Raw genomic sequence first — 25,890 nt, 5'->3', positions numbered from 1 at the left:
TGCCCTTTTTGGGATGTGTCCCAGACGCTTTCTAGGTTTCATACCAAACAGTCCCTATGTCGGACTGTTATTTGATTTTGTACTATTTTTGGTTTTAGCTATTCATTTATTCTGGAGGTTTAGCTTGTGTTGAAACCTCTCACTTAGTATGAATTATTGATTTACTGGATCAACTAACCATCTTTTGCCTTCTGTAATGATTCTAAATTTTAATAAACCTTTATGGTTTGGTATTGATTCCTGTCTCGTGGAGATTGATTTAGAATTTGAGTTCTAGGGCCAATGTCTGTAGTACTCACATGACACTGGGCCTGCAAACTAGGCACTGGTAAATAATGTGTTTTCTCTGACAAGCCTCTACAGCAACATTCTTGCTAAACAGTTATTCTTATGCAATTACACTTATTATCAGCCTCTTGGGAACTCACTGATGCTAGAAATTCAAATAGGCCTTGGCAAAATAATGTATTACACTCCCACACTTGACTCAACACTGCAAACGGTCTTCTTGAAGGAATGCCCTGCTTTCTAGGATTCCCAACATTGTTACCAATAAAAAAAAAATGGGAGTCAGTGAGAGACACTTTTTGTGAACTGGCAAGCCACTCCCATTTTCAGCCATTACCAGAGCATACAGCGGACAGCTGGGATAGCATTTCTTTGTTGGTTGTATTTTAATGATCTTGTGATGAACTACAAATAATAAGTCATGCACCACAGAACAAAACATATTTCAAAACATCTAATACTAAAATGTATCTGTACAACCTGGACAGTGTCTCATGTTTGAGCACTCTGACCAGATTGCAAAGATTTTGCTGTGACGTACTCCTGAGGGAGTAAGTTAGCGCGGGTCTAGTCTTGAAATATAAAGCCATTAGTACCACAAGAGTACGTGACGTCGTGACACTTACTCAAAAATCTATCTTTCGGAATTAGGTCCAATTAGACATAAGACAATATACAAAAGTGATACAAACAAGTCAGCAAACTATTATACATTTATTGACTTCTACAACATTGGAACATCAAGTGAGGTGACACGCATCACAATTTAAAAGTGCTCTGTTGGTTGGTTGTCTCTTTCTTCGTTTCCCATCCAGTTCGGATCTTCAATAATCGCTTGTTGAGACAGGGAAAAAGAAAGATCCCTTTACAAAGAAGTACTAGAAGGGGGAGAAGAACTGCTAACATGAACGTGGGAGGTGTGTACCAGATAAATTGATTCACATCCGCCCATTTATTCCAGGCAAACACGAGTGCATGGGCGGTACCCAACAGAAGTGCAAAATATCCCATCTTGCTCTGAAAGAGAAAATATGGATATATGAGATTTTTCCGAAAGCGTCATTTTCTTCATCGTCCTACATCAAATGTCAATTTATATCTAAACAAAATTATTCGATTTTAAGGTTGCTTAACTGTGTTGGTGATATGAAATGACAAAATGAAAGTGGGGTGAAGCTGAAAAGGAATTTGCATAAACCAGTAAAATGGGTCACTCCAGTTTGAATGGACAGTTTACCACCACCACAGCCTAACATATTGCATGTAGTTTTCTTCATCCGGGAGGAGAGTGAAACCCAATGATCACTATTGGCGGTGCATTATTTCCTGATTACATAGATTGCACTAGTGCTGATTAAATTTTACACCAACGTTTTCAGATCACACAGACACAGATCACACCCACAAGTGCAGTTTTGTACCGCCATTTGCACTGTCATTTGGGGGCCTCGATACGTAATCTTCCCAGCTGATGTCAATTGCATCCATTTGTTGTTTAACACTGTGCAATGTCTTCTTCGACTGTGTTTAATTTTTGGACAAAGTAACAGAGAAAACAACCACACTAATTAGCACCTCAGTGCATATTAGCACAAACTAAGTAATCATCTGGCCTCTCGAAAGGCTGACTGACATTTGCTCGGTGAATGTCATTTTCATGATGTACATAGACTGGTGCAATATTAAAATTACACAATTGCAATACATGTAATCTAGAAATGTAGTTGCTAAATTGCACCTGCCACCGTGCAATTAATATAATCAGCCCCCTCTCTTTATCACGGTGTGGTATGTGTGGATGTAAATTGGTAACACCTACACTAGAGAGATTAACAGCTACAAAAACATAATGGTGCAATTCTAAATTGGTAAACATTGAATAAAACTAAGGAGGAGATCTGCTTGAAATCAACTAGACTCCCAAACAAAGCAAACATTGCAAGATTTATCCCCAAACCTCATTTAGACATAAACTGGAACCTGCACAATAACTTTATTCATTTCCAAACCAGGACCTGGTTCTGCATGAAAAATCAACCAATCCCTTCTATCCAGAGGACAGGGGTGTAATGCAGGCCCCTGCAGGTCCTGCTGGGAAGGGTTGGGGGGAGGAGTGCAGGGGGTGTGAAGGGGGAACACCAGGGGGACCACCACTTTCAAGGGGGCCCCATTCTGCCCAGGGTCAATGAGCAGCTGTGAGATATGGAAGACTTAGGCCCTCATTTCGACCTCGGCGGTCTTTAAAAAAGACCGCCGAGGTACCGCTGTGCTGAAGACCGCCAGTGCAAGCGGTTTTCCGTGCAGCGTATTATGACTGCTGGCAGCCCTCTGTCCTTTTTCGGACGGAGAGCCGCCAGCAGCCATACTGGTGGTCGGTGGGGAAGTGGAGGCTGCTCCACCTCCACCGCCCCGTCATCAGAACACCGCCCACCGAATCACGTCCCATGATTCGGAGTGGTGGTGTTCTGGTGACGGGGTGCTGGTGGCGGAGCAGCCCCCATGCATCCCGTCCCCTCCCGGAGGATCAACGGACAAGGTAAGTTGATCGTCCGTTAGGGGAGGAGGGTGGGAGGGTGTTGTGTGTTGTGTGCGCGCATGGGGGTGTGCGTGTGAGTATGTAGAGGAGGTGTGTGAGTGCGTGTATGCATGCAGGGGGTGTTGTGTGTATGGGAAATGTGTGCGGGTCGGTCTGTGTGCGGGTATGTGTTGTAGTGTATGTGTGCGTGTAGGGGTGTGTGTATGTGCATGTTGGGAGTGGGGGTAGGGAGGGGGTGTGTGTATGTGCATGTTGGGGGTGGGGGTGAGGAGGGGGTCCTGCCACCTTTGGGGGGTGGCAGAGAGGTGGAGGAGGTGGGTGGGGGGAGACCCCTATCAGTGCCAGGGGAGGAATTCCCTGGCACTGATAGTGCCTAACGCCATGGATTTCGTGGCGGTTCCAAACCATCTGAAATCCATGGCGGTATGCAGGGTCCTGATACCGCTAGCGGTCTGGTGATGGCCGCCTGGCTGGAGAATGAAGTCTCTAGCCCATTGGTCATCACCGCCCTGGCGCTCGGAGTGGAGAAGTGGTGGATGACCATGGTGGTAACCGCCATGGTCATAATTCTATTTTGTTTCCAGCCGGCCTGTTGGCGGTATTACCGTCACTTCTCCCCCGTCAGCCAGGGTCGTAATGAGGGCCTTAGTGGCCACTTATAACATTTTGCAGAGCGGCCACATAATTTCAAGTGACGCCACTGTCAGAGGATAGAACTATGCTAAAACTGCGTGTACCGGTACCCAGATCATCCACATCCTTTCTTCAACCATTATCACAGGCCAGATAAAGATGTCTAGTCCTATTCTCACTCAGCAAGTAACTTCATGCTCTCCCACTGCTTACAAATAGAGGGCAGAGGAATTCACAGCTGACTGAGGGAATAGGACTCAGAGTAATGAAAGTACTAGTAAGAAATTTAGATAGTGCCTCCTCGTCCATTCCCTCACTTGCAGCCATAACATGTGAGACGTAGCAAGCAATAAAAACAGACAACTGACACATCGGTAATACAATGGACTTCAGCCAGCCTGGAATGCTTAGCAAATGTGGAGTAATCATCCCAGGTTACTGCCTGGCAAATTTCCCCAATGGATGCTCCCTGCAGCTGCACCACAGTAGAAGCCATACTTTGGGTAGACCTACCCTGAATTGAAAGAGGAGAAACCTGATTCTGAACCTCATAAGCTTTAGAAACCAACAACCTGACCCATCTGCTCAAAGTTGAAGTTGCAGGCTTCACCCTCTTCGTAGCAGAACTAAACGTAATAAACAGTGACTCCACCTTATGAAAGGGCTGAACCCTCTATAAACAGACCAAGATCATGCATTTGACGTCAAGGCAATGCAACCTCTCCTCTTCTAGAGAACCAGGGGAAGGGAAAAATTCTGGAAGAACCCCTTCCTGCTGCAAATGAAAAGAAGAGTTAACCTTAGGGGTAAAAGCCGGAAACAGCACTAACACAACCCCGTCTGGAAACACCTTGCAAAAGGAAAACTTAGAGGACTAGGGTCCAGACGTACAAAGCATTTTTACAGTTGCAAACAGCCCATTGCTTTTTACAATGAATCAAAGGCAAAATGAGACTTGGTAACTTGTTACCGAATCTCATTTTGCGATTCAGTATTAGGAAGGGGCATGTTTAGGATGTCCCTTCCTAATACAGAATCACACTTGTATGTGTGAATGTTTTATGACCAAATAGAGGTGGTAACCCATTCGCAAATGAGAAGTGGTCCCATGGACCACTGCCTACTCTTAAAAAATGCAAAGAACCTTTCAGTTTTCTTTTTGAAAGGCATCCCGTTTTCCTTTAAGGAAAACAGGCTGCATTTTTTAAAAATGTTGCTTTCTTCAGAAAGCAAACACAGACATGGTGGTCTGCTGATTCCCAATGTGTCCCAAATTGCGACCTACCTCATGAATATTAATAAGGTAGGTCATTTGCGACCCACTGGGAATCACAAACAGTGTAAAGCACACCACTGTACATAGCTGTTTGTGATTTCCTAACAGCGAATCGAAAAAAATCGCTATTAGGAAATCACAAAGGGAAGTTTATGTACATCTGACCCAAAGCCCCTAATTCCCCTGATCTCCTGGCAGACATAATAGCCACCAAAAAAAGGTTTTAAACGTAGAGCGTAGAGAAAATCAAATAAATCTCCTCCAATGGCTCAAACAGAGTATCCATCAAAGTCTCCAACACCAAGGACAAATCCCGAGACGAAACTGATTTCTTTGACTTTAGACAGGAATTTGACAGACCCTTCAAAAGACGTGGTGGAAGGCCGATCCCATCCAACAAATTCTTTCAGGGACCCCTGAATGGATTGCTGCCTAGTACGCTCAAAGTGGCCACTGTCAAACCCAGTTCCCAACCATCCTGTAAGAATTCCATCACCATCAGCAAACTCACAGTAGTAGGATCAAGGCCTCTGACAGTACACCATTTAGAAAAATACTTCAAATGCCAATTATAAGAGCATCACGAATACCACTTCCTAGATGCCTGTAAAGTTGCCAGCAAGGCATCTGAAGCCCTCTGACCTTTCAATCCCCTCTTTTCAACCTCCAAGCCATCAAATACAGCTTCCGTAGACTCTCCACACTCAAAATGGGGAACTCCAGAGGTGGATGGAACTATTGTGAGAAGCCAATCCGGAGCTGTCTGCATGCACAACAACAGGGGAAACCAATTGGCACATGGTCACCGGGGAGCTACCAGAATTACCTCTGCTATCAACTTCCATACTCTCACCAACAAGGCCAGGAAAGCCAGGAAAGGCATACACTAGGCCCTCTGGCCACAGGCATGACAGAGCGTCGACTTCCCAAGCCTGGAGCTCTCTCTCCCTGGCACAGAAGCTCAGCAGTTTGGCACTGCCATGTGCTGCAAAAAGATCTACCACTGGAAAACCCCACAGGTGAACCAATTGAGCAAATACCCTCTGATCCAGAGAAAACTCCTTTCAGAAGAGACTGTCCCTGCTGAGCCAATCGGGCATCACATAGGAAAACCCCTGAATATGAATGGCCCTCAATAAGAGCAGAGCCTCCTCAGCCCATGAACACATCTTGAGAGAAATCTTGCCCAGAATACTGGAATGAGTCTCCCTTATCTGTTCACATAAGCCTTTGCAGTGACTTTGTCCGTTCTCAAAAACACAGCCCTCCCTAGGAACTAAACAATAGGAGAGCCCTTCGTTTGACCTCGAGTAACTCCAATTTGAGGAATGGCTTGCTTCGGAGCAAGTCGAACAACCTTGGGCATGCAACCTGGCTCCCCAGGTGCCCCAGAGGGACAAACTGGCACCTGTGGTAAGAATCACAGGAATGAGAGGGTCCAGCTGTAATCCCTTCCCCAGGTTTGCAGGGTATAACCACCATTCTAGATCACTCCTCACCTCTTGAGACAGAAGAATTGGGCTCGCCAGTTTCTGTGACCCTAGATCCCAATCGCCCAGAATCCAAGTTACCAACTTGTGAAGGTGGAACCAAGCCCATGGAACTGGGAAGACCATAGAAGCAATGGCTCCCTGGACCATGAGACAAAACTCCACCTTTGGATTGTCAACAGACCCCTGATGTGACCCTAGAGCTTGGCCACCTCACCTTCTGGAAAAACAAACTCAACCCTGTGGAGTCCGAAACTCTTCCCCTAATATATACCAGATCTTGGGATGGAGTTAAGGAAGATTTTTCTCAATTGATGAGGAACCCATGAGAAAGCAGAACTTCCGACACCCTTTTGGTACAACAAAACCTCTGCTGAGGAAGCCTGAACCATCCAGTCTTCTAAATACCGATGCACAAAGATGCCTTCTGAATATGGAAGCACCACCAACGGGGCCAGGACTTTGGTGAACACCCTTGGAAAAGGAAGGACACAAAACTGATAATCGGCCTCCCCCAGGGCAAATCACATGAAAGTTTGTTGAGCGGGCCTGGTGGGAACGTGGAGATAAGCATCCTCCAAGTCTAAGGATGCTAACCAATCTGCTGTCTTTGTCAGAGGAATAATTTACTGCAATGTCACCATCCGAAAATGCAAAGTCTGGATCCAAGTCAGCCCCCAATATCTTCTAGACTATGAAAATAATGGAATAAGCCCCCATACCGCTCTCTTCTGGAAGAACCGGAATGATTGCATCCTTCTGGAGCAGCAGATCTACCCCTGAAGAAGAGCCAGACGTTTCTGACCCCGTTCAGACAGATGAGTCACTCTGGGCCCAGTGCATGGAGGAAGCCTTAGGTACTCCACTACATAGCCCTTGCTGACTACCTTGAGAAGCCACTTGTCAGTGACATTGTGATGTCAAATCTCCACAAAATGAAGCAGTCTTCATTCTACTGGTAAACCACTGCAATAGTCAGCAGATCTTTTGCACTGGTCCCTGCTTTCTGAAATCCTTTTTGGGAGAAAAAATGATGCGGCTGATACTTCTGTTTGGGCCAGAATACTCGCAAGAAGAAGACCTGGATCTCTTATCCCAGAACCCTTTATAGTCAGCCTTACCCTTATAAAGGAGGGTATGCTTTCTGTCTTTGGAAGCCTTGGAAATAATGGAATCCAGATGTTCACCAAACAACATAGTCCCCTGAAATGGAATCTTCATCAAGGCAGATTTCTCCGCCGCCTCAGTCTTCTAATCCCTCATTCAGAGGTGCTGTCTGGCTGTAGCCTTGACTATATCTGAAGAAATATCAGCCAGCAAGCAGGATTGCTGTTCCGAGCCAAATAACGGCTCTGAACACTCATAACCCTCCTGAATTCCTACAGTTAATCGATCAAAATCCTTAATTACAGATTGTGCTGTGTACGCCGCATACAGGCTAGCCGTCAATGCCAGATATTCAGCTGCAAAAGCTTTCTTTTACCCCACTTCGATCTTCTTGTCTGAAGGGTCAGTAGGAGTACAGTCCTCAGGGTTAATAGACATCTTACTGGCATGGTCGCAAAGGAAAAACAAAACAAACAATGAGAAGTAACTGGTAGTCATGCAAATCGCTCCGATCGCAGATCGATAAAAAAAGTATTCCAGAAACCATGCCTAAAACATGGATGCTGCGTATGTTAACAGTAGTTGGCCGGTGCTTTCAAGGATGGCTAAACACCGGAATAGGCCTGAAAAATGCATGCCTTTAACAAATAAAATCAAGGGAATTCTGAAATGCAAGCCCACAAACAAATTAAAGTGATGGGCGTGAGATGGGTGTGGTTAAAGCCCACAGATTAGATGGCAACAGGTTTGAAGCACTGGAGTGCTCAACCTAAAAATGACAGACTCTGGTGTTGGTAACGTGGAGGTGAAGGACGCTTCCACTCAAAAGGCTTAATATTGGAGTGCATGAATTGTGTATCTTTCAACTCAATGGGGTTGGGGCTGTGGAATTTCTCGAGTCTTCCTCTACAAAAGATCACAGCTTGAGAAGCTGAGAGGCTTTTTATTTGAATGTTTATTTGTATAATGCTCAAACTTGATGGTTTCCAAGAAATGTAAGCCAGATCACGTATGACAGCTCCCAGCTACAAATTTTCCTTATGTTACGTTAGGTTATGACATTTTAACATAGTCATGTGACTGAATATCTGCCATGTGGGGTTGTCTCACCAGTATCTGATGAAAATAGCAAGCTGTTTTTGAGACCTTATTTACTCCTTTCTAAAAATGTAAGTCGATATTTGTGAAAATAAATATATAACAATAAGTACTTCTAGAGCATTACTCACCATATTTGTTATAATTTAAGGTACTTCTCTCTCCTTCTACTAATACGAATTCCGTAACCTCCTAACCTAGCCTACTGCCTCAGAAAATACAACTAGGAATCTCAATATATGTTATACAAATGTAAAGACACTCAATAGTTAGACTAAATGGGAAAAAACATACTTACATATTTGGCCATTTAAAAAACAGATGTGGCACTGTTCCTAGAAACTCACCTCTCAAAATTAGAATCTGCAAAGCTCCAAAGGGACTAGGTGGGAAAAATAGTATATGTGACTGGGTCACCATATAGGAAAGTGGGTGTGCAATATTGATTCATAACCTTGATGGACCCTAACTGTGAGTAAGCCTTTACAAAACGTTGTTTATAGTCTGCATATATGATAATCGGTTTAGTCTATGCTCCTAAGGGAAGCTATGCATAAACAGGTTATTGGTAGAAATGAACCTTCTAAAATTATAACCTAATAATTTACTGTTCAGGACCAAAAGAAGTGGGTTGCAATGGAGACAGAATGATATTACTATATCTACAGAGAGACCATACTCTAATGGATCCATGCCACCTACTCCATCCACGAGACAAACAGTTCTCACTGAACAAAGAATTGATTTCTTGCCTTATCTAATGATTTGCCTACGAACTACAACCCTGTAAAATGATTGACAATGGACTTTCCGATCATCCAATGGTATTGCTGAAGATTGGGCTTGGTATTTTAAGTCTTGGGTATCAGTGCAGGAAAATGCCCAAGTAGACACAGAGGGAAAGAAAACTACAATCTCACCTACAAGACTATATGGCTCATACTGAGCATGCAGTCAATTCTACATACTCTGTAGGTAGCATGTAAAATATACATATGAGGACGACTGATGAAAGAATCAGTGTTAGAAACCCAGTCTATTCTCTCTCACTCACTTTGTTCAACAGCTTATGCATTTGCTGCACTAGTAGTGAAAACTGTGCATCCACTGAATCTAGTGTGTCCTCAGCAGAATGCCTAGAGGTTACTATTACCTTTCCACTGAGCCTATTGTGTCCTCAGCAGAATGACTGGAGGTTGCTTTTACATTTAAGTGGTCAGATATTGAGAGACTAGCCTGTGTATCATCTTGTATCGATGATATTTGGTTGACATCAGTTTGAGTTGCCCCATTACATGTGCTCTGTAGATGTCATGTTTCCCTTGCAGGGTTTGTCTTGATCACACACTTTTCCTAACAAAGCAAATATTCAGTAATAGAGTTAATCCTCTAAGCTACCCTTGCAGGGGTTGGTGACATCAATAGACATGTGAGCAAACCCACCCACTATGTACAGCAAGCCATTTCACTCTTTTCTCCGTGGTACTTAAATCTATTTTTGACCATTGTCAATCGTGCCTTCAAAATTACTATCTTCAGCAAATGTGTCATAATCGGTGTTCTCCTGTGCAGCCTCTGACCTGGTCCATTACAGTACTGGTTAGACTTGTACAGATAAGGCCCTTCAGTAGGTGATTCATATAAATAGAAATGCTGAAGGTCAGCGTCTGCTAAGTTCATCCACTCTAGATTCAATAAATTGGGCTAACAGGCACACAGTAGCGGTGGTTCGCTGTTGATGGTATATGGATTGCTGTCCCACATGCGGCTATTAGGAACAAGCTATTCATCACTCAGTTACAACCCCTGATCTCATACTATGGTGCTCCTGTGCATGACTAGGTCCAAGTTTATTACTCCACTTGACAATCCCTCTTCTCTTCTACCTCTTGGGGTCCATGGTTCTGCTTTGTGCCTCTCGCTGGTCACTCAGCCCATCTATCCTTTCTGTCTTCATTTAGGGGTGGGCAGCCATCAGCAGCTAGAGCCACAACGCTGGTGAATGTTGAACAGCTTCTGTCTGACCCTAATCAATAACTTTGGTCGTTGTCTTGCATCCAAATGTTCCCATCTGCCTTTGGGTCAGAGCAACTGTATTCGGATTCCACCATTCACCAAGCTCTATCACAGCAGCTCTAATCGAATGCATGTTTCTCAGTTCCATCCAGGTAATTTTATTGTGAACTACCAGGGTTAATTGGTGTCCTTAAGATCAGAACATTGTACTCTTAGCCACGCAATAATTCTCACGTTTCATGAATGCTGCAAGATCAAACCTTGTGCACAGGGAGTGTTTATTTGCATACATTTTATTGAGACAATTCAAAAAGATCATTTTATGTTTAAAAAATCTCAAGTGCAGTCCTCGTGACTGACTATCCTCCTGTGAACATGAAATCCAAAGAACAACACTCTTTTTCAAAAAAGACTTGACTTGTTTTATGACATTCTTAAAAGTAATCAATTTGTATAGATTTCTAGCTCCACTCGATAAAATTATAGGGGTGGGGGACTGTAATACTGTCAATTATTTCATCACTACTCCTCAAAATGTACAGTAACTTTGGTTCACTCGGTTTGTCTATTACATAGGAAAGAGGCGGTACTGTCCTTTTAAATGGAGGCTAGGTGGAAGGCCCGTAGAGGTGGTAACAACATATATATACTGGGAAGAGTCTTCTCCCACACTTTAGAAAGTACCTTCCATTTCTCTCGCATAGGTCTTAAGGCAACAGCTCATATAGGCATTTTTTTTTTTTTACTGTTCTATGGGCAGGCGACATTTTAAAATTCTCTTAGATAGCTACTGGGCAAAGCTAGCTTCTATTTTATCTTATGCCCTCAAATATGTCCCCAAAAGTAAATTGTCTGTCTTAAATGTATTTGAAGGGGAGCTTCTGTGAAAGATAGTATCCCTGAGTCAAGCTATTCCCATCCAAGCATTATGCCAAGAGCTTCCCCTCTCTAGTGCCCACACAAGATACCTGGCTAACGTGGTTAGAGGGGCCTATAATTTACTTCACGCATCATAAGGCTCATTAAGAGATCTCTTAAGGAATTCAACTTTTAAGAATAAAGTAGGAACTAATACTTTTAATAATAATCTTGAGATTGCACGAAATTTTAATGTTCTATTGCCCATATGCAGTTATGGACACTTACACAACTAAAACTGATAGGTAGACTGAGATACACACAGGACATTGCACACTGTTCTCAGTTAGTAACTTACAAATCTTATTCCAATAGCCAATCTTTTAAGCAGATCCAAAAATATTTGTTGTTCACTCTGGAACATAACATTCAGCTATTCTGTATCATGCTAAGACTGGGTATTTTACTTTAAATACTTTTAAAATGCATTGGTTCAATAAAGGAGCTAAGACTGTAACTTCTGAATTCTGTATGGGTGGGATTCAAGATATTAAGCGTGTTTTCTTCGTCTGCCCTTGCAAGATAGTGACGGAAGCTCAGAATAATTTTTTTAAACCCTTGTGTTTTAAATATAATATAGTGTTGTAGAGGGCTGTTATGCAAACTCTGACTGAGAGTCTAAAAACTGTTACATAATCCAACAAAATCAAACTTTTGTTTGCACTGGAGATTTCTCTGCGTTTTAGGTGATTTTCTCCTGACTGAAGTGAGGGAGTGGAGGCAATATATGATAAAAGCTACCAAATACATAAATGTATGCCTTAGCAGCATAAATAATGCACTACTTGTGAAATAAGCATATTTAAGAAGTATTCTTGGTTCCCTCTACTTTACTTGACCTATATATCGTGGTTTTAAAACCACAGCATGTCTATCATGTATAATTTTTTTTATAAGGAGTTTGACTTAACATTTATATGTCACTGTTAGGTAGGAGATTGTACTCCTTTTGCCATTGTATTCAAGCATTAACATATCAGATTCTCCACTAGATCAACCATGTATTCATTTATATATTGGTTTTGTAACGCACATAGCTACCCCAAGGGATTTCCCAGCACATAACACAAGACAGGTTGGGTGGAAGAAGGGGCTACAGCCAAGTTTTCAGGCCTTTATGGAAGGCTAGCAATGCGCCGCAATTTTTTAGAGCTTCTGGGAGAGCATTCCACAACTTAGGGCCGAGGTATGAAAATGAACGTCCTTTCAAACCTCAGTCTGTAAATATAGAAAGATTGGAGAAACGAAGAGACCGTGTGGGTTGCTAAATGCTTACCAATTCCTGGATATAACGTGGTCCCATACCTTGTTTTATTTTAAACATGTAGCATAATGCCTTGAATTCAAAGTGTTTCGAGCCCTTAAGCCAGTGCAGTTCACAGAGCCAAAGGGAGTCGGATGCAGATTTAGGCAGATGGGAAAGCAATCTGGTGGCATCATTTTGAACAATTTGTAGACGATGGATGGTTTTCTTGTTGGCACCTAAACAATGTATGTTACAATAATCTAATCTGGATAAAATTAGGGCTTGGACTACAGTTCTTGGGCAGAGGCCAGAATTAACCACATTATCTTTCTCAGCCTTCTGAGAACAGCAAGACAAGTTTCCCTGATCTTGGTTGCCTGTTGTTTCATGGACGTGCCATCGATCACAAAACCCACATTTTTCACCTTTCTGGATGGAGAGGGAAAGGTACCTAAATCAGATGGCCAATGTCTGGGGCCCCAAAGAGCAGGGTTCTTGCCCAAGATCATGACCTCCGTTTTATTCCCATTTAGTTTAAGGGAATTTTTATTCATCCAACTGGAGATTATGCTCAAACCACAATTCAAAGAAGACGAATCTTGTCATTGATATGAAGAAAGGGAAGACAATCTGAGTATCATCCGCATAGAAAGAGAGAGTGAGCCCACGACTCTGGATTAAACTTGCCAGAGGGCAAACTTAAATATTAAATAGAATCAGACTTAAAACTGAACCTTGGGGGACTCCTGAAGTCAAGGTCCGAAGAGTGGATTTGTTCTCTGCCGAAAAGACCTGGATTGTTCTATTGATCGAGAAAGAAATCAGCCATCTCAGAGTTGAGCCTTTCAGACCGAGGGCCTCAAGTCTGTCTTTTAAAAAGTAGTGGTATTTTGTAAACAAAGTCGCACTGCGATCTAATAAAAAGAGTGCAGCAGTACCACCACAGTCCAGATGTTGTCTCAGGTTTTCTGTAACACACAGCAAGGCAGATTCAGTGCCGTGGCCGGCCCTAAAGCCAAACTGTGATGGATGAAGAAAATTGTTAGACTCAATTAAGCTTTTATTTATTCTCTTGTGGTATTTTTCCCAGGGCTAAGTAATGAAACTAACACAGGTACACACACAAACACGTACAATGTGATATTTTTAAAAGCATGTGTTTATTTTATTTTATTTGAAGTAGAATAACACAGAAATACTGGCACAGTGACTATAACCGAGGACTGTTTGATATACGTGTGGAACTCATGCTGCTTGTCAGGTGTTTTCTTATGTTATGGGTTTTAATATATTTTGCGTCTTCTGTTTACAAAAAATACACTTGTCTTTGATTAAGTTAGCCATTTATGCCATTTATTTTTGTTAAACGATTAAGAGATAGTTTGATTTCTGTGCTTACTACTTGTGACAAAGGCATACGTTCACTTAAAACTAAAAATATTTATCTTTTGAATAGTACATCAGATTAACATTACTGCTGTTTCTGAGCATTGCAAAATAAGAGAAGTTACTATTTCCCAGTTTATGGCATTCAATCTACTAACTTCTAAACCCTCATCACACATACCAGCGAAGAGCATTTCCCTCACTGTGACATCCCACTGTCTTTTCTGCGCTTACCATTGTTAAATAAATCTACAGACTAACAATAAATACCACACATTACCTGGATGAACTGAAACTCTCTCCAAGACAACGAGTTGCTCACTGAGGGGATGGAAGCCACAGCTTGAATTGCCAAAATGGCAAGTGCTAAGATTCCCAGGCAGACATAAATTTCCATTCTCCAGACGTCGTGCTCAATCCAGGCATTCTCTTTCTGTTGCTTGACCTGTAAAATACAATGGATTCATTATATCTTTCTCAACAAGTTGACAGTATCATTAAGGAATGCAAACAACGAGGTATATGTCCAATTTATGGTATTTTTGTCGTTATATTACCTTGGGTAACAATTTGTAATTGGCCTGCTCAGTTACAGGCTGTCTACTGGTCTTCCTTGTCAGTCCTTATGAAATGGTGGGTTTTCCCGGTTGTACATACAGCTTGTTTATCCAAGTTATAACATCCAACGAAAAATACTATAGTTTACCTTTTATCCCTCCCAATAAAGCTCCTCTTTTCCTGCTCTTCTGTCTTCCTCGTCCAAGTTCTTATGGTGTGAGGGTGCATCTAATCCCATATTTGAAGTGGCTGGCCCTAATAAATAACCCCTAAATAATAAAATATTTTTACACCCAGTGGAAAATGCAATTCCTCAAATGATGTACAGTCTTCAAGACTTCACAGAAGCTAGCGTTTGAGCTCCAAAGTTTGAAGTAACTACATCATCAACCTACGGTCTATATAGAATTAGGCATTAATTCGTGTACACAAGACCGAGTAAATACCTTTATTGAAGCACTTTTAAGGAATGCCCAAGAAGAGGCTAGAAATGGCAACTCCTTATTAGACTTACCTTAAAATGGGTCTGTAGAGTCCTTCCTGCTTCAGAATATGCCCTGAGGGTTGTGAAGTATTACCATTGACTTAGCATTGGCATAGCTGGCAGCAGACCTTGGTTAGGTATACCATATTAGCCAAATGAACAAGTTGCTTACCTTTGGTAACACTCTTCTGGTGGATACTCTAACCGCAGATACCTCACTTTAAGATATCTCCCATGTTTCAGACCGGATCTGAAGATTTTTTTAATAGGACTCTTCTGAGTGCCACTAGGTCGTGTTGTAATGTGTTGTGGATGTGACAGTGCAGGACTTATTGGATGTGACAGAGCAGAGTTGCATATAGGCACCACCATTGCATGATGATGTTAACTTCTTATTACCCTATTATGCTCTGAGACGCGGAGTCTGAATGATTGTTTATAACAGTGTGCTGAATGTTTCTGATGTAAAAAAGCAGCCACACCACAGAACAGGAAGGTAGGAAGGCAGTGAAGAATCTGCAGCTAGATGGAGTACACACTTGAAAGAGTGTTCCTTAAGGTAAGTAATTTGCTCGTCTGATGGATGCCTCTACTCACAGATTCTACATCTTGAAATGTATATCAAAGTACTACCTTCCTAAATTGTAGAGTCTGTGGAGTGAGCTCAGACCAAAATGTCTTGCAGGACTGGGTTGGTGAAATGTCCATTCTGCTGACCTGGCTGTCAGCAGATTTTAATGCAGAAAAATATTCAACTGAACAAGGATGTCCTTTGTAAGCTTACAGCTCTTTTAGGGTCCAAATGATGGGGCCTCTCCTCCTCTTTTGATGGGAGAGCAAAGAATGTTGGTAAGCAATGGATTGGCCAATGTGGAAGGAAGTCACAAACATTAGTAAGGATGCGCCTAAGTTCTCAGCACTAATTTGTCTGGGACAAAGGTGGAGTAAGGCAGTTACTTACAATGAAAGTGGCTGTAGTTCACTCACATGGTGAGCTGATGTAATCGAAATGAGGAAGACAGTATTCAAGGATAGGCGATGGAGTGAACAGCAATGCATGGGCTCACAGGGCGTACACATAAGAAATGCCAGGCAAAGGCATGGGAGTAAGCGTGTGTCAAACATTTAATAAACCTCATAACAACAGGTGATTTAAACAAGGACAGTTGGTTGGGGAAACATAGAAAGGCCTAAGGGACCAGCATATAATCTTTTGTAATGCCCGCTGCTAGGCTTCACTCTGCTAAAGACAAAACAAACAAAAGGACGCCTGACACCTTTGCCTGTAAGGGATCAATGCTGCAAACACCCCACCAGATTATAAATGTGTTCCATAAATAGAAATTGATTTTGTAGAAGGGCATCTGGTGGCAAGGATGACACAACCACTTCAGGCAGCAATTCAAATGCAGTCAAAGTCCACCGCTCATTCTCCATTCATGTAGATTGTGCAGATATTGGTGGTGGACTCTGCCCTCTTGATGTGACAGGAGATCCTCGCAAAGTCGCTGTCTGATCGAAGGACAGATATTCATGTCCAGGAGTATTGAGTGCACCACTCTTTTGTCCCAATCCGAGGCCATTAAGATGACTTGGATCCAGTAGTTCTAGATCTTTTTCTGGCCTCTGAGCAGGAGAGGAAGAAGTCGAAAGGCATACAGGAGTATATTTTTCTACTCCAGCCAGAAAACGTACCAAACATACAAAATTGTTGGCACTGCAAGTTCTTGATTGTGGCAAAAAGTTCTAGGTAGGGTGCTCCCATTGTCAGAAGATGCTCTGCACCACATTGGGATGCAGATGCCACTTTTTATCACCCAGACTATGGCTGGTCAGCTCGTCTACTCTGCCATTCAGGGACCCTGCAAGGAGATTTGCAATCAGGAATATGCTCTGCTGCTCTGGCCACCACCAAGGATGGAAACCCACTTAGTCCTGCTTGTGGCAGTACCAAATGGTGGTAGTATTGTCCCTGAGAACCTGTACTAGGCTTCCCTTGATGGGTTGGAGGACCGAGTCTGAAATGTCAGGATTACAGCCCAAATCTCCATGCTGATATGGAGGAAAAACCCCAAACTTCACCATGTCCAGGACAACCTCAATCAATGGAAGCCTCTGTGAAGGAATTAGTGAACCCCAATGGGGTTAAAGGTTCTGCTGTTTATGGAGGTGGTCTACAAGTAACTGAGACAAACCAGCCATCACAAGCCAGTCAACGATGTATCAGAATACAAGGTCTCCTGACCTCTGAAGAGGGACAGTGACCACTGTCGTCACTTTTGTGAACACTAGAGGGACACTGATGATTGAGAAGGGGAGCGCAGCATACTGAAAATGCTCCTGGTCTATCTTGAACCACAGATAATGTCTGTGGGACTGCAGGAGAGGTATGAGAAAATATGCGATCTGCAAGTCCAAGAAATAACTTGATCATCTGAGTCCAGAGTAGACAGGATTTGGCCCAGGGTGAGCATTTTGGATTTAACCTTTTGCAGGAAGGCATAAAGGGCTTCGAAGGTCCAGGATATGCTTGAGGCCCCTTGTCATTTTTTGAGGTGAGAAAATAGTGAGAGTGACAGATTCTTCTGAAATTCGTTGTGGTGTGGGAGGGACAGCGAGCAGAGGGACAGAAAAGGCTTGGCATAGCTGCTTTTAACATTCTGTAGGACCCATCTGTTGGATGTGATGCAGGGGTGTGGAATTTATTAAAATATCTACTTGTCCAGGGGACAGGTTGCTTCTCAAATCTACTTGTCCTGTAAAAAGATCTACTTGTCCCTTTGGTGCCATGTAGTGTGGCGACAAATTATGGCAGCAATCTCATTATGTAAGAGCTCTGATAATAGCCTCTCTGATTATGCCAGGGCTTCTACCATAGTAGGGCTTGAATACTTGCAGTTTCAATCCCTACTGTAGCAATTTCCTTATTTTGCCACCTTTCTGCAGATCTGCATACTGGGGCTGGAGGAAGCAGTAAGCAATAGTTCCAGGGCTGGAATGCCTTTGAGTCTGCAAACCTACTAACCTGCATGTTTTAAAGATTTTCACCAGCTTCTCTCTAATATTTTCCCATAATAAGAAAGGTTGGACATTTACTCCTGACAATGGCAGAATTAGAACTTCTTCCAGGGTTGGGAAGAAAGTGGCCGGAGGGAAAATGAACTTGCAAATGCTCAATAGATTTTCACATGAGCAAATCTACACATGCGTATTTACCCATGCTAAAATACAGTTCACAAATATTTTATAGGGGTACGACATGTACCATGGGTGCACTTTTGTGACTTTCTTTAAGAATTTGGGGCCACATGTAGGTAGGTTCAGATTTGCGACCCGCAAATTGCGAGTTGCAAATCCACATCTGTGATGCGCAAGGGCTTCGCAAATGCCCACCTAATGAATAATCATGAGGTGGGTCGCAATTTGCGTCCCCCTTGCGAATAGCGGCCCTCACAGGGACAGCAGACCACCATGTCTGTGACTGCTTTTCAATAAAGCAGTTTTTTTTTTTGTAATGCAGCCCGTTTTCCTTAAAGGAAAACGAGATGCATTACAAAAATGAAAAAATGTTTATAGTGTCATTCACAATGGGGGAGGGGTCCCATTTTGTGAAAGTGTTAGCACCCATTTGAAATGGGTGCAAACTGCAATTGGTTTGCGCCCGCGTTCGCGGTCACAAAACAATCCTACATTGCACTGCGAGTCGCAATTAGGAAGGGAACACCCCTTCCTAATTGCGATTCGCAAACCCGTTTTGCGATTCGGTAACCAGATTACTGAATCGCAAAACTGGGTTTGTGCATCGCAATGTGCTTTTTGCACGTCGCAAACAGCGAAAGTCGCTGTTTGCGAAAAGCAAAAAGCTACCTACATGTGGGTCTTGGTCCCTAATTAGGTCTGGTGTTAACAAAGACATTTTGTTTTTATTAAACTTCTATTTCTCTCTCTTTCTGCTGGCTTTACTGTGAGTGATCGCATTCTGCTCTTCCACAAGGAGCATATTGGCAAACAAAGTAATTTTGTTCAGTGTCAGGAACTACAGTGACGTAACGAAACTGGAGGGTGCCCCTTTGCAAAGAACATGGAGCAGCCCCCTCTCCAGACTCACTCAGGGCAGTTGCTGTGCTGAAGGGGCCCTCTGGAGGGCGGCTGCGGGGCCTTTGTTATGCCACTGGTGGCAACGTGGGCTTTTAGAGTTCAAAAACTTTTTGGGGTTTTTTTGCCAGTGTTTGTTACTATGTTGAGGGCCTGGTAGCTCCCACAACAATAAAGTGTTACAAAAGCCATGTCAAAACAAGACACGCATTGATGAAACTAAAAGACTTATAAAAATATGTCAGATCAGTTGGCTTTGTCAGTGTTTGTTTATTTTCATGCTTCCCATATTCGTTTTGAAAATGGTTACACTGATTTTCCATTAGAAATATTTTTGGGAAATACTAGCATGCATCAACACATTTTACTAAATGACACTTCATTTGCATCTAATCAGAGAGCATTCTGGGAGCATTATTCTTAGCCTCATAGCCTAAACTTTTCAAACATGTGTATACATGTTTTTTTATTTTTTTTTGTACTGGAACCAACGTCAGTAGTGAAGTGTGACCTTAAAACATTTATTTACAGCACTCACCCTAATAATGAAGGCTTTCAAATAATGAACCATAAATACAAGTTCGAACAGCATTATCTTTTGGAAACACATTACCTCAACTGCAGAGAGTTCCACTCTCTGTAAACAGGCAGCCAAAGGGTTTGTGCTGCAGAGGGTTGGGCCTACTTGTCCCAAGGACAAAGTAAACATACAAACTTGTTGCCCTTGACCCCAAACAAGATGTCCCGGGGCTGCCCAATAGGAATTCCACATCCCTGAGCCTGATGAATCACCATCTCAGGAGGAAATGCTGAATCCTGTTCCCGTTAGCTGTGAAAGCATCACAAAAGTCAAACTAAAGTAGATTGTTGACTACTGTAACAGAGGAGGAAGAGTTGGAAGATGGATGCCTCGAAAGGAATGGGTTGTATGCTGCATCACTGGTTAGGTAGGCTGTCTGAGGGAATAGACTCTGTACATTTGGAACTGAGGCAGAAATTTGCAAGGTTTTCAAGGTACACTCAGTAGCTCTGCTGTCTTTAAAACATTCTATCTGAAGAGGCGGGACCTATCAGAGGGCATGGAATGGCCATTAGGGTGGCCTGTATGTCACCAGAGAATCCAGTGACCCACATCCAGAAGTGTCTACAAAGGACAACACTGGTATTGACTGCCCTGCCCAGACAATCCCTGATATCCAGACCTGCATAGATTACATACATGGCAGCTTCTTGCCCATTATGTATCATCTGGGTTAAAAAGGCCCTGCGATCTTAGGATACCACTGGTAAGATTTTGCTGGCATGGTCAAAAATGGCAAGAGAGCCCAGCAGGCAGACTGTGTTGACAAATAACAGTGCTAGAATGGTAGAAGAAAATGTGCACTAGCCGAAACCATCAATCATGTTCAAGTCTCTATCTGGAGGAGTGGCTGAAAAAGAGTTTGGATTCACTTTTGAAGCCTGCAGAAGAAGGCTTTCTGGTGTGGGTCGCTTGTTTAGGAAATTTGGGTTACCAGGAGCCAGATATGATGCCTGGCTACTTGCCTGTTCATAGGCAGGAAAGAATAAGGATTCAAACAAGTAGACAAAGTATTTGTGAGGACGCCAATATATGGAACTAGGGGCTTAAATGTTGCTGGCCCAGGCTGCAGAATTTCAGTCAAAACATTTGTTTTGGTGTCAGTGGAGGGCAGCTGTAATTCTAGTACCCAAATTGCCTTCTAAATAACCACTGCAAATGAGGCACTCTCCTCTATTGGGGGCCCACATGGTGAGTCAGGCTGTATCTCAGGAGAGGTATCAAACCCACTGGCCTTCTGTAAATCTAGGTAGCAATATAATCAAGGGAAAGCAAGAAACCCCCTTTGTCATCGTCATCATCATCATCATCATCAAAATGCTCATGCATACCCTTCTCTCCAACAGGATCAGAGTCAAAACCAAAAAGATAGTGCACCCTCTGCTGGTAGTTGCAACGTGATAGAAGTATAGAGGGTTAGAGTCAGGCTGCATGATGACTTCTAGTGCCTGTGTAATTTAGTAGTGCGAAATTGGTCAAGCACGGTCTGACATTGGTTTAGGGTCAAACACTGGTGTTGGCAAAGGAATAGACTTCAACACCTGTTTAGTCTGCACCAGCACTGGGGTTGAAAGAAACAGTGTGAAGCCTCGAGAAATCTACCCACTATGGTGACTAAGATTTTATTGGGGAGATATATTTTAGGGCCTAATCACCCAGCCTGGGAAGAGAGCTCCAGATGGCAAAGAACAAGTGATTTGTTCATTCTGAAAGTGAACGAGCAGTAAAGATGTTGTTAAATCTTGTTTTTGTCAAGTCACATTTGCTGTGCATTCAAAGGCAGAAATCAAATGTCAGCTTTTGTCTTCTTACAAATTGCTGCTTATTTTATCCTGACAGAAAGTTAGAGGATTTTGTGAAGTGAATTGTCTGACTATTCTGCTGGGCACACAACATTTAGATAGCTTGTAAAGGAACTGTACACATATTTCAAAATATATTTCAGTAAATAAGAAAGCTCTTTTTTCTAAAGTTAGATGGAAAAGATAGGATAAAAATCAATCAGAAAAGTTTACTTGGTGATGTGCAAATGATATTTGCTTAGACCCAATTTCCAAACATTGGCATTTGTAAGCTATATAGTTTTACCAGTAAAACTGTATGTAAGTGGGCAAGTATGTGACCAGTACAATGGAAAATGTCTGTCTGTAAATGACAGTGAACTACCACATCATGCTTTAGTAATTGTTTATTAAAAGCGAGAGTTTGTGAATATGAACCCCGCCTTGATGACAATACCATCAGTAAACTTAGAGGCAAGCCATCAGTCATATGCACCAGGTATGTTTACTAGACGTTTATTGCACATGGGGCAAAGGTTTAGTCTATTAAATCAAACAGAAGAAGTTTTTGTACAGCAGAATGCTCAACTCACATATTTGAAGGTGCTCTCATGTGTGACAATTAAGAAAAATGTGACTCTGAAATAAAATATTTGCCCAGGATCACATAATTTGACACACGTTTAAGGGTCAAGTACATTACAGTTATATCGGGTAGATTATTAAAGTCACTGGACCTGAAGTTTGGTAACATATTTCTGTTTATCGAGGCCTGGTATGGATTGTGGGGCTGTTGTATAAGTCTGTACCAGAGTTGGTATGGGCCCGGTAACAGGTCACAAGGAGACAGACAGTGCAGCGGAGGAACCAGCCGGCAGTAACCCAACTGCAGATTCCTGCACTTCTATGTGGCCTGAAGGCACGCCAGAGGGAGCCGGAAGCACACTGATGATTTGTGGCATGGCATCTTTGAAGGCCTCAATATGCTGTGGGGTCTATGACGACCTGGGAAATACAAATTGGGGGATCCCAGTCTCAGATTTCCTTCAGCTGCATGAGGGATCACTTATTACAATTCTGGACATCAGAAACCAAAGATACACCTTTTGTGGGTATGTGACCTGCATCTGCTGGCTGCAGTCACAATATGACTTGAAACCTGCCAAATCAAATATCATTTTTCCAAAACTAGAAGGCATGGGAAGAAAGAAAATGATCGGCAAGGCACTGGCCAAGAAACAGTCTCCCTCAGGTCCAAGAGCCCATGCCACCTGGGCTATCACTACGTTAGCACATGGAGTGTCTGTCCTTGACATCTGCTAGGCTGCGATGTGGGCATTGGTGCATATGTTCACAAAACACTACTTCCTTGACTACCAGGTCGATGGAAAGGATATTTCACACACTTGGTCCTGAAAAACATTTTAGTCTGATCCTACTACACGGGCCCTCTACCATGGGGCGGTACTGCTTTGGTATCTATCTATTCAAAGATGTGGAATGTGAAGCTAGATGTATCCATTAGAAGAAAAAGTTACTTACATTCAGTAACACTATTTCTGGTGGATACTCTATGTAACTGCAGATTCTACACTGCCCTCTCACTTCCCCGTTCTGTGAGTGCCCTCAATATCTAAAAAGGTCCCTGGTTAGTAATCTGCACACTGCTACGTCTCAGGATGCAGAAAGGGTAAAAATGAGAAACATATATATATTAGCACGCACAGGGGTGGGGCATATATGGAACTCTGCTGTTCCACTTCTACGGTGGAGTGGATCCAATGTGGAGCTGCACAATTGCACCTAGGGACACATGGCAGCACTGCTATAAAAAATATCTGGAACCCGTCTGGTGCCTGTGGGATAGTCTATAGCAGTGGTTCCCAACCTGTGGGCCGGGGACCCCTGGGGGTCCGCGAAGCTCCCTCAGGGGGTCCGCGACTGCTTTGAAAATGAAATAATATTAACAGATTAGGTCCCCAGCTCCACTAACGACTCAGTGGGGGGGTCCCCAGATTCCAATAATGATTCTGTAGGGGTCCCCGGGTTCAAGTAATGATAAAGTGGGGGTCCACAAAAGTCAAAAGGTTGGGAACCACTGGTCTATAGTAAGGAATCTGCAGATAGAAATATCTGTCAGAAAAAGAGTCTACTTTTCTAAAGGATCCTGCATGCTCCAAATAAATAGAAAAGGGTCTATGCAAATAAAGAAAATTCAGACATTCTTTTCTTTCTGTAGTGAGAGATAGGAAGGAGACCAATAGAACCATATATTGTTTACAATGAAAAGTGGAAGGAATCTTAGATTTAAAAAAAAGTTGGATCTGATCTCTGGACAACTTTGTCTTAAAAAAAAAAGAAAAAAAAAGGCAGAAACAATTGAATGGCTCCTTACTCCACAATCCATCCACCTAAACAAATTGCCCTTTCACCAGAAGAGAAAAACAGGATTTGTTTATTCTCATCCTGGTTTTTGAACAAACAAGAAACAGCTTTATTAAAAGGGATCGATGGTAACGAATAGAATTTTTGATGAGTTATTATTATTGAATAAGCACACAATGTCTGTATCATGAAGAAAACGTCTCAGTTTGTAAGAAAACCTCTCAGATCTAAAGTAATGAGAGAGCCTGAAGATGAGGTATTGTGTGTTTAATCATAATTGTGTTTTAAGGAGTGTTGTTGGTTCTCAAATCCCAGCTTTGAACCTCTATTGCCGAAATACTTATTCTGATTAAGCACCCAGAAATTATTTTTGAAGTCCTTGATATGTATATCCTGTGCAAGGACTGAGAACCCAGTACTTTATTTCTAGATCCATCGAAAAACCAACCTTCAACTCTCATCTGGGCACTGAAACACACAACTCAAACTCACCACTGAGTCTTTGGTTACGCAGACAAGCTAGGGTTCTCAGCCTCACCGTCTGTGTTTTGATTTGAGAAGTTAAAGCTCGCTCTTTCAACTAAAAATTCTCTTTGTAATCTCTGTTTTCAAGGCTTAGCCACTGAGCACAACCTCAGTTGGATGGTCCATTTTTCTCTTCAAAGGGCCATTCTCCAAATACAAACCATATACCTGCATGTACTGAACACAGCATGTTCGAGGAAACACAATCCCTACTCTCAAGACTCCTGACCCCAAGCTAAAACGCCCAACAAGTGGTAGCATTTCATATTCAGAGGATGAGTCTTGTTTTTATATTTGCAGGTCCCAAGCTGAAAACATAGCAAATTCATAATACACACCAGACTATTCAAGTCATATTTTTGTTTGCACACTTTCAACAGTTTCGTAACCCAGGTTGAGCATTAGCTTTCATGGTGCTGTTTGAAGAAGCTTAACCAATTATATTTGACTCTCATTATTTCAGGAGATATTTAGACAAAACAGGGTCTTAATGGCCATACAGAAGAATGAGAGATTACGAATGTTACAATAGGAGGCGGTATGGTGTTCCATAAAATAGGAACTTGTGCTGAGACGGAGCAGCCACATAGGACCAATATATTGTAGTGAAGTACAGAGAGAAGGTCTGAGGTGCTACAGCACAATACCCTCATAGGCCAACCTGTGTAATCCGCTTCTTCGGGAAAGACGGAGCTTTTGCCACACATCAATGAACTCTAGGCAGAACTTTTTTTTAAACTGTTTTTATTAATTTTGAACAAATAATTACATAGAATGCGTGTCAACAGCATTGCTCAGGATACATTGTCAATTAAAGGTCAGAGGCAGGTACAATCAGGCAGAGCTTTAAATGCAATCCTAGCTCCAAGTGGGAGCCGGTGTCGTTTCGGGAAAAGCAGGTTAGCATGACAGAATTAAGGAGAGTTTAAGATGATCTGGCAGTGCATTTGAAATCGACTGGCGAAATGTTGGTAACGTTTTGGTATCTCCAAGGAAATCAAGCTTCCAGCATACACTTGCAGGATCCATCTGCCATATTCAGTGTTATTGGCTCCGGGAGCAGTTTACGTAAAAGACACACTCACTCACTCTACAACTACAAGCCACACACATCAAAGTACCAAACCGAGACATGTGCACAAGCAGGTGCTGTCCATATTCCAAACAACCATCTAGCAAAAACAACATCCATCCTCATATTCTAAGATAAACACAATGTTTTGATCTTGTACAAAAATACAAAAGCTACAACGAGACCGATTTTAGTCAACTTCTGGAAAACATGCCACTGTATATACACCCATCAATGAAGTGCATCCATTTGCAGGACTTCTTCCTGGCTCAGGAATATGTTACCTATTTTCCTAAGGGGACTTTGAATGCTAAGGCAAGGAGGTTCTCAAACCGAAGACTCGTTTTGTAAGCAAATGTTAGCATGCAATTTGTTTTCAATTTGTAGAGATGCTGAACACACAATACGTCTTGTGC

At 42.5% G+C, this 25,890-nt stretch overlaps 1 protein-coding gene across 4 annotated transcripts in view; it reads right to left on the bottom strand.

Moving 5' to 3' along the window:
• Positions 1-983: 983 nt before the first annotated feature.
• Positions 984-25,890, bottom strand: part of STEAP1 (STEAP family member 1) — a 127,953-nt gene continuing 103,046 nt past the window's right edge. For all 4 annotated transcript variants that reach the window (XM_069211554.1, XM_069211553.1, XM_069211556.1 and 1 more), the window contains 2 exons: positions 14,275-14,439; positions 984-1,305 (listed from right to left, as the gene is read on the bottom strand). In XM_069211554.1, coding sequence (XP_069067655.1) covers positions 1,048-1,305; positions 14,275-14,439 — 423 coding nt within the window. In that variant the 3' untranslated portion in view covers positions 984-1,047. The remainder of the gene's footprint in view (positions 1,306-14,274; positions 14,440-25,890) is intronic.

The sequence above is a fragment of the Pleurodeles waltl genome, chromosome 10 (genome assembly GCF_031143425.1).
Source record: "Pleurodeles waltl isolate 20211129_DDA chromosome 10, aPleWal1.hap1.20221129, whole genome shotgun sequence".
Lineage (NCBI taxonomy): Eukaryota > Metazoa > Chordata > Amphibia > Caudata > Salamandridae > Pleurodeles > Pleurodeles waltl.
This window is presented reverse-complemented; position numbering and strand designations above follow the sequence as displayed.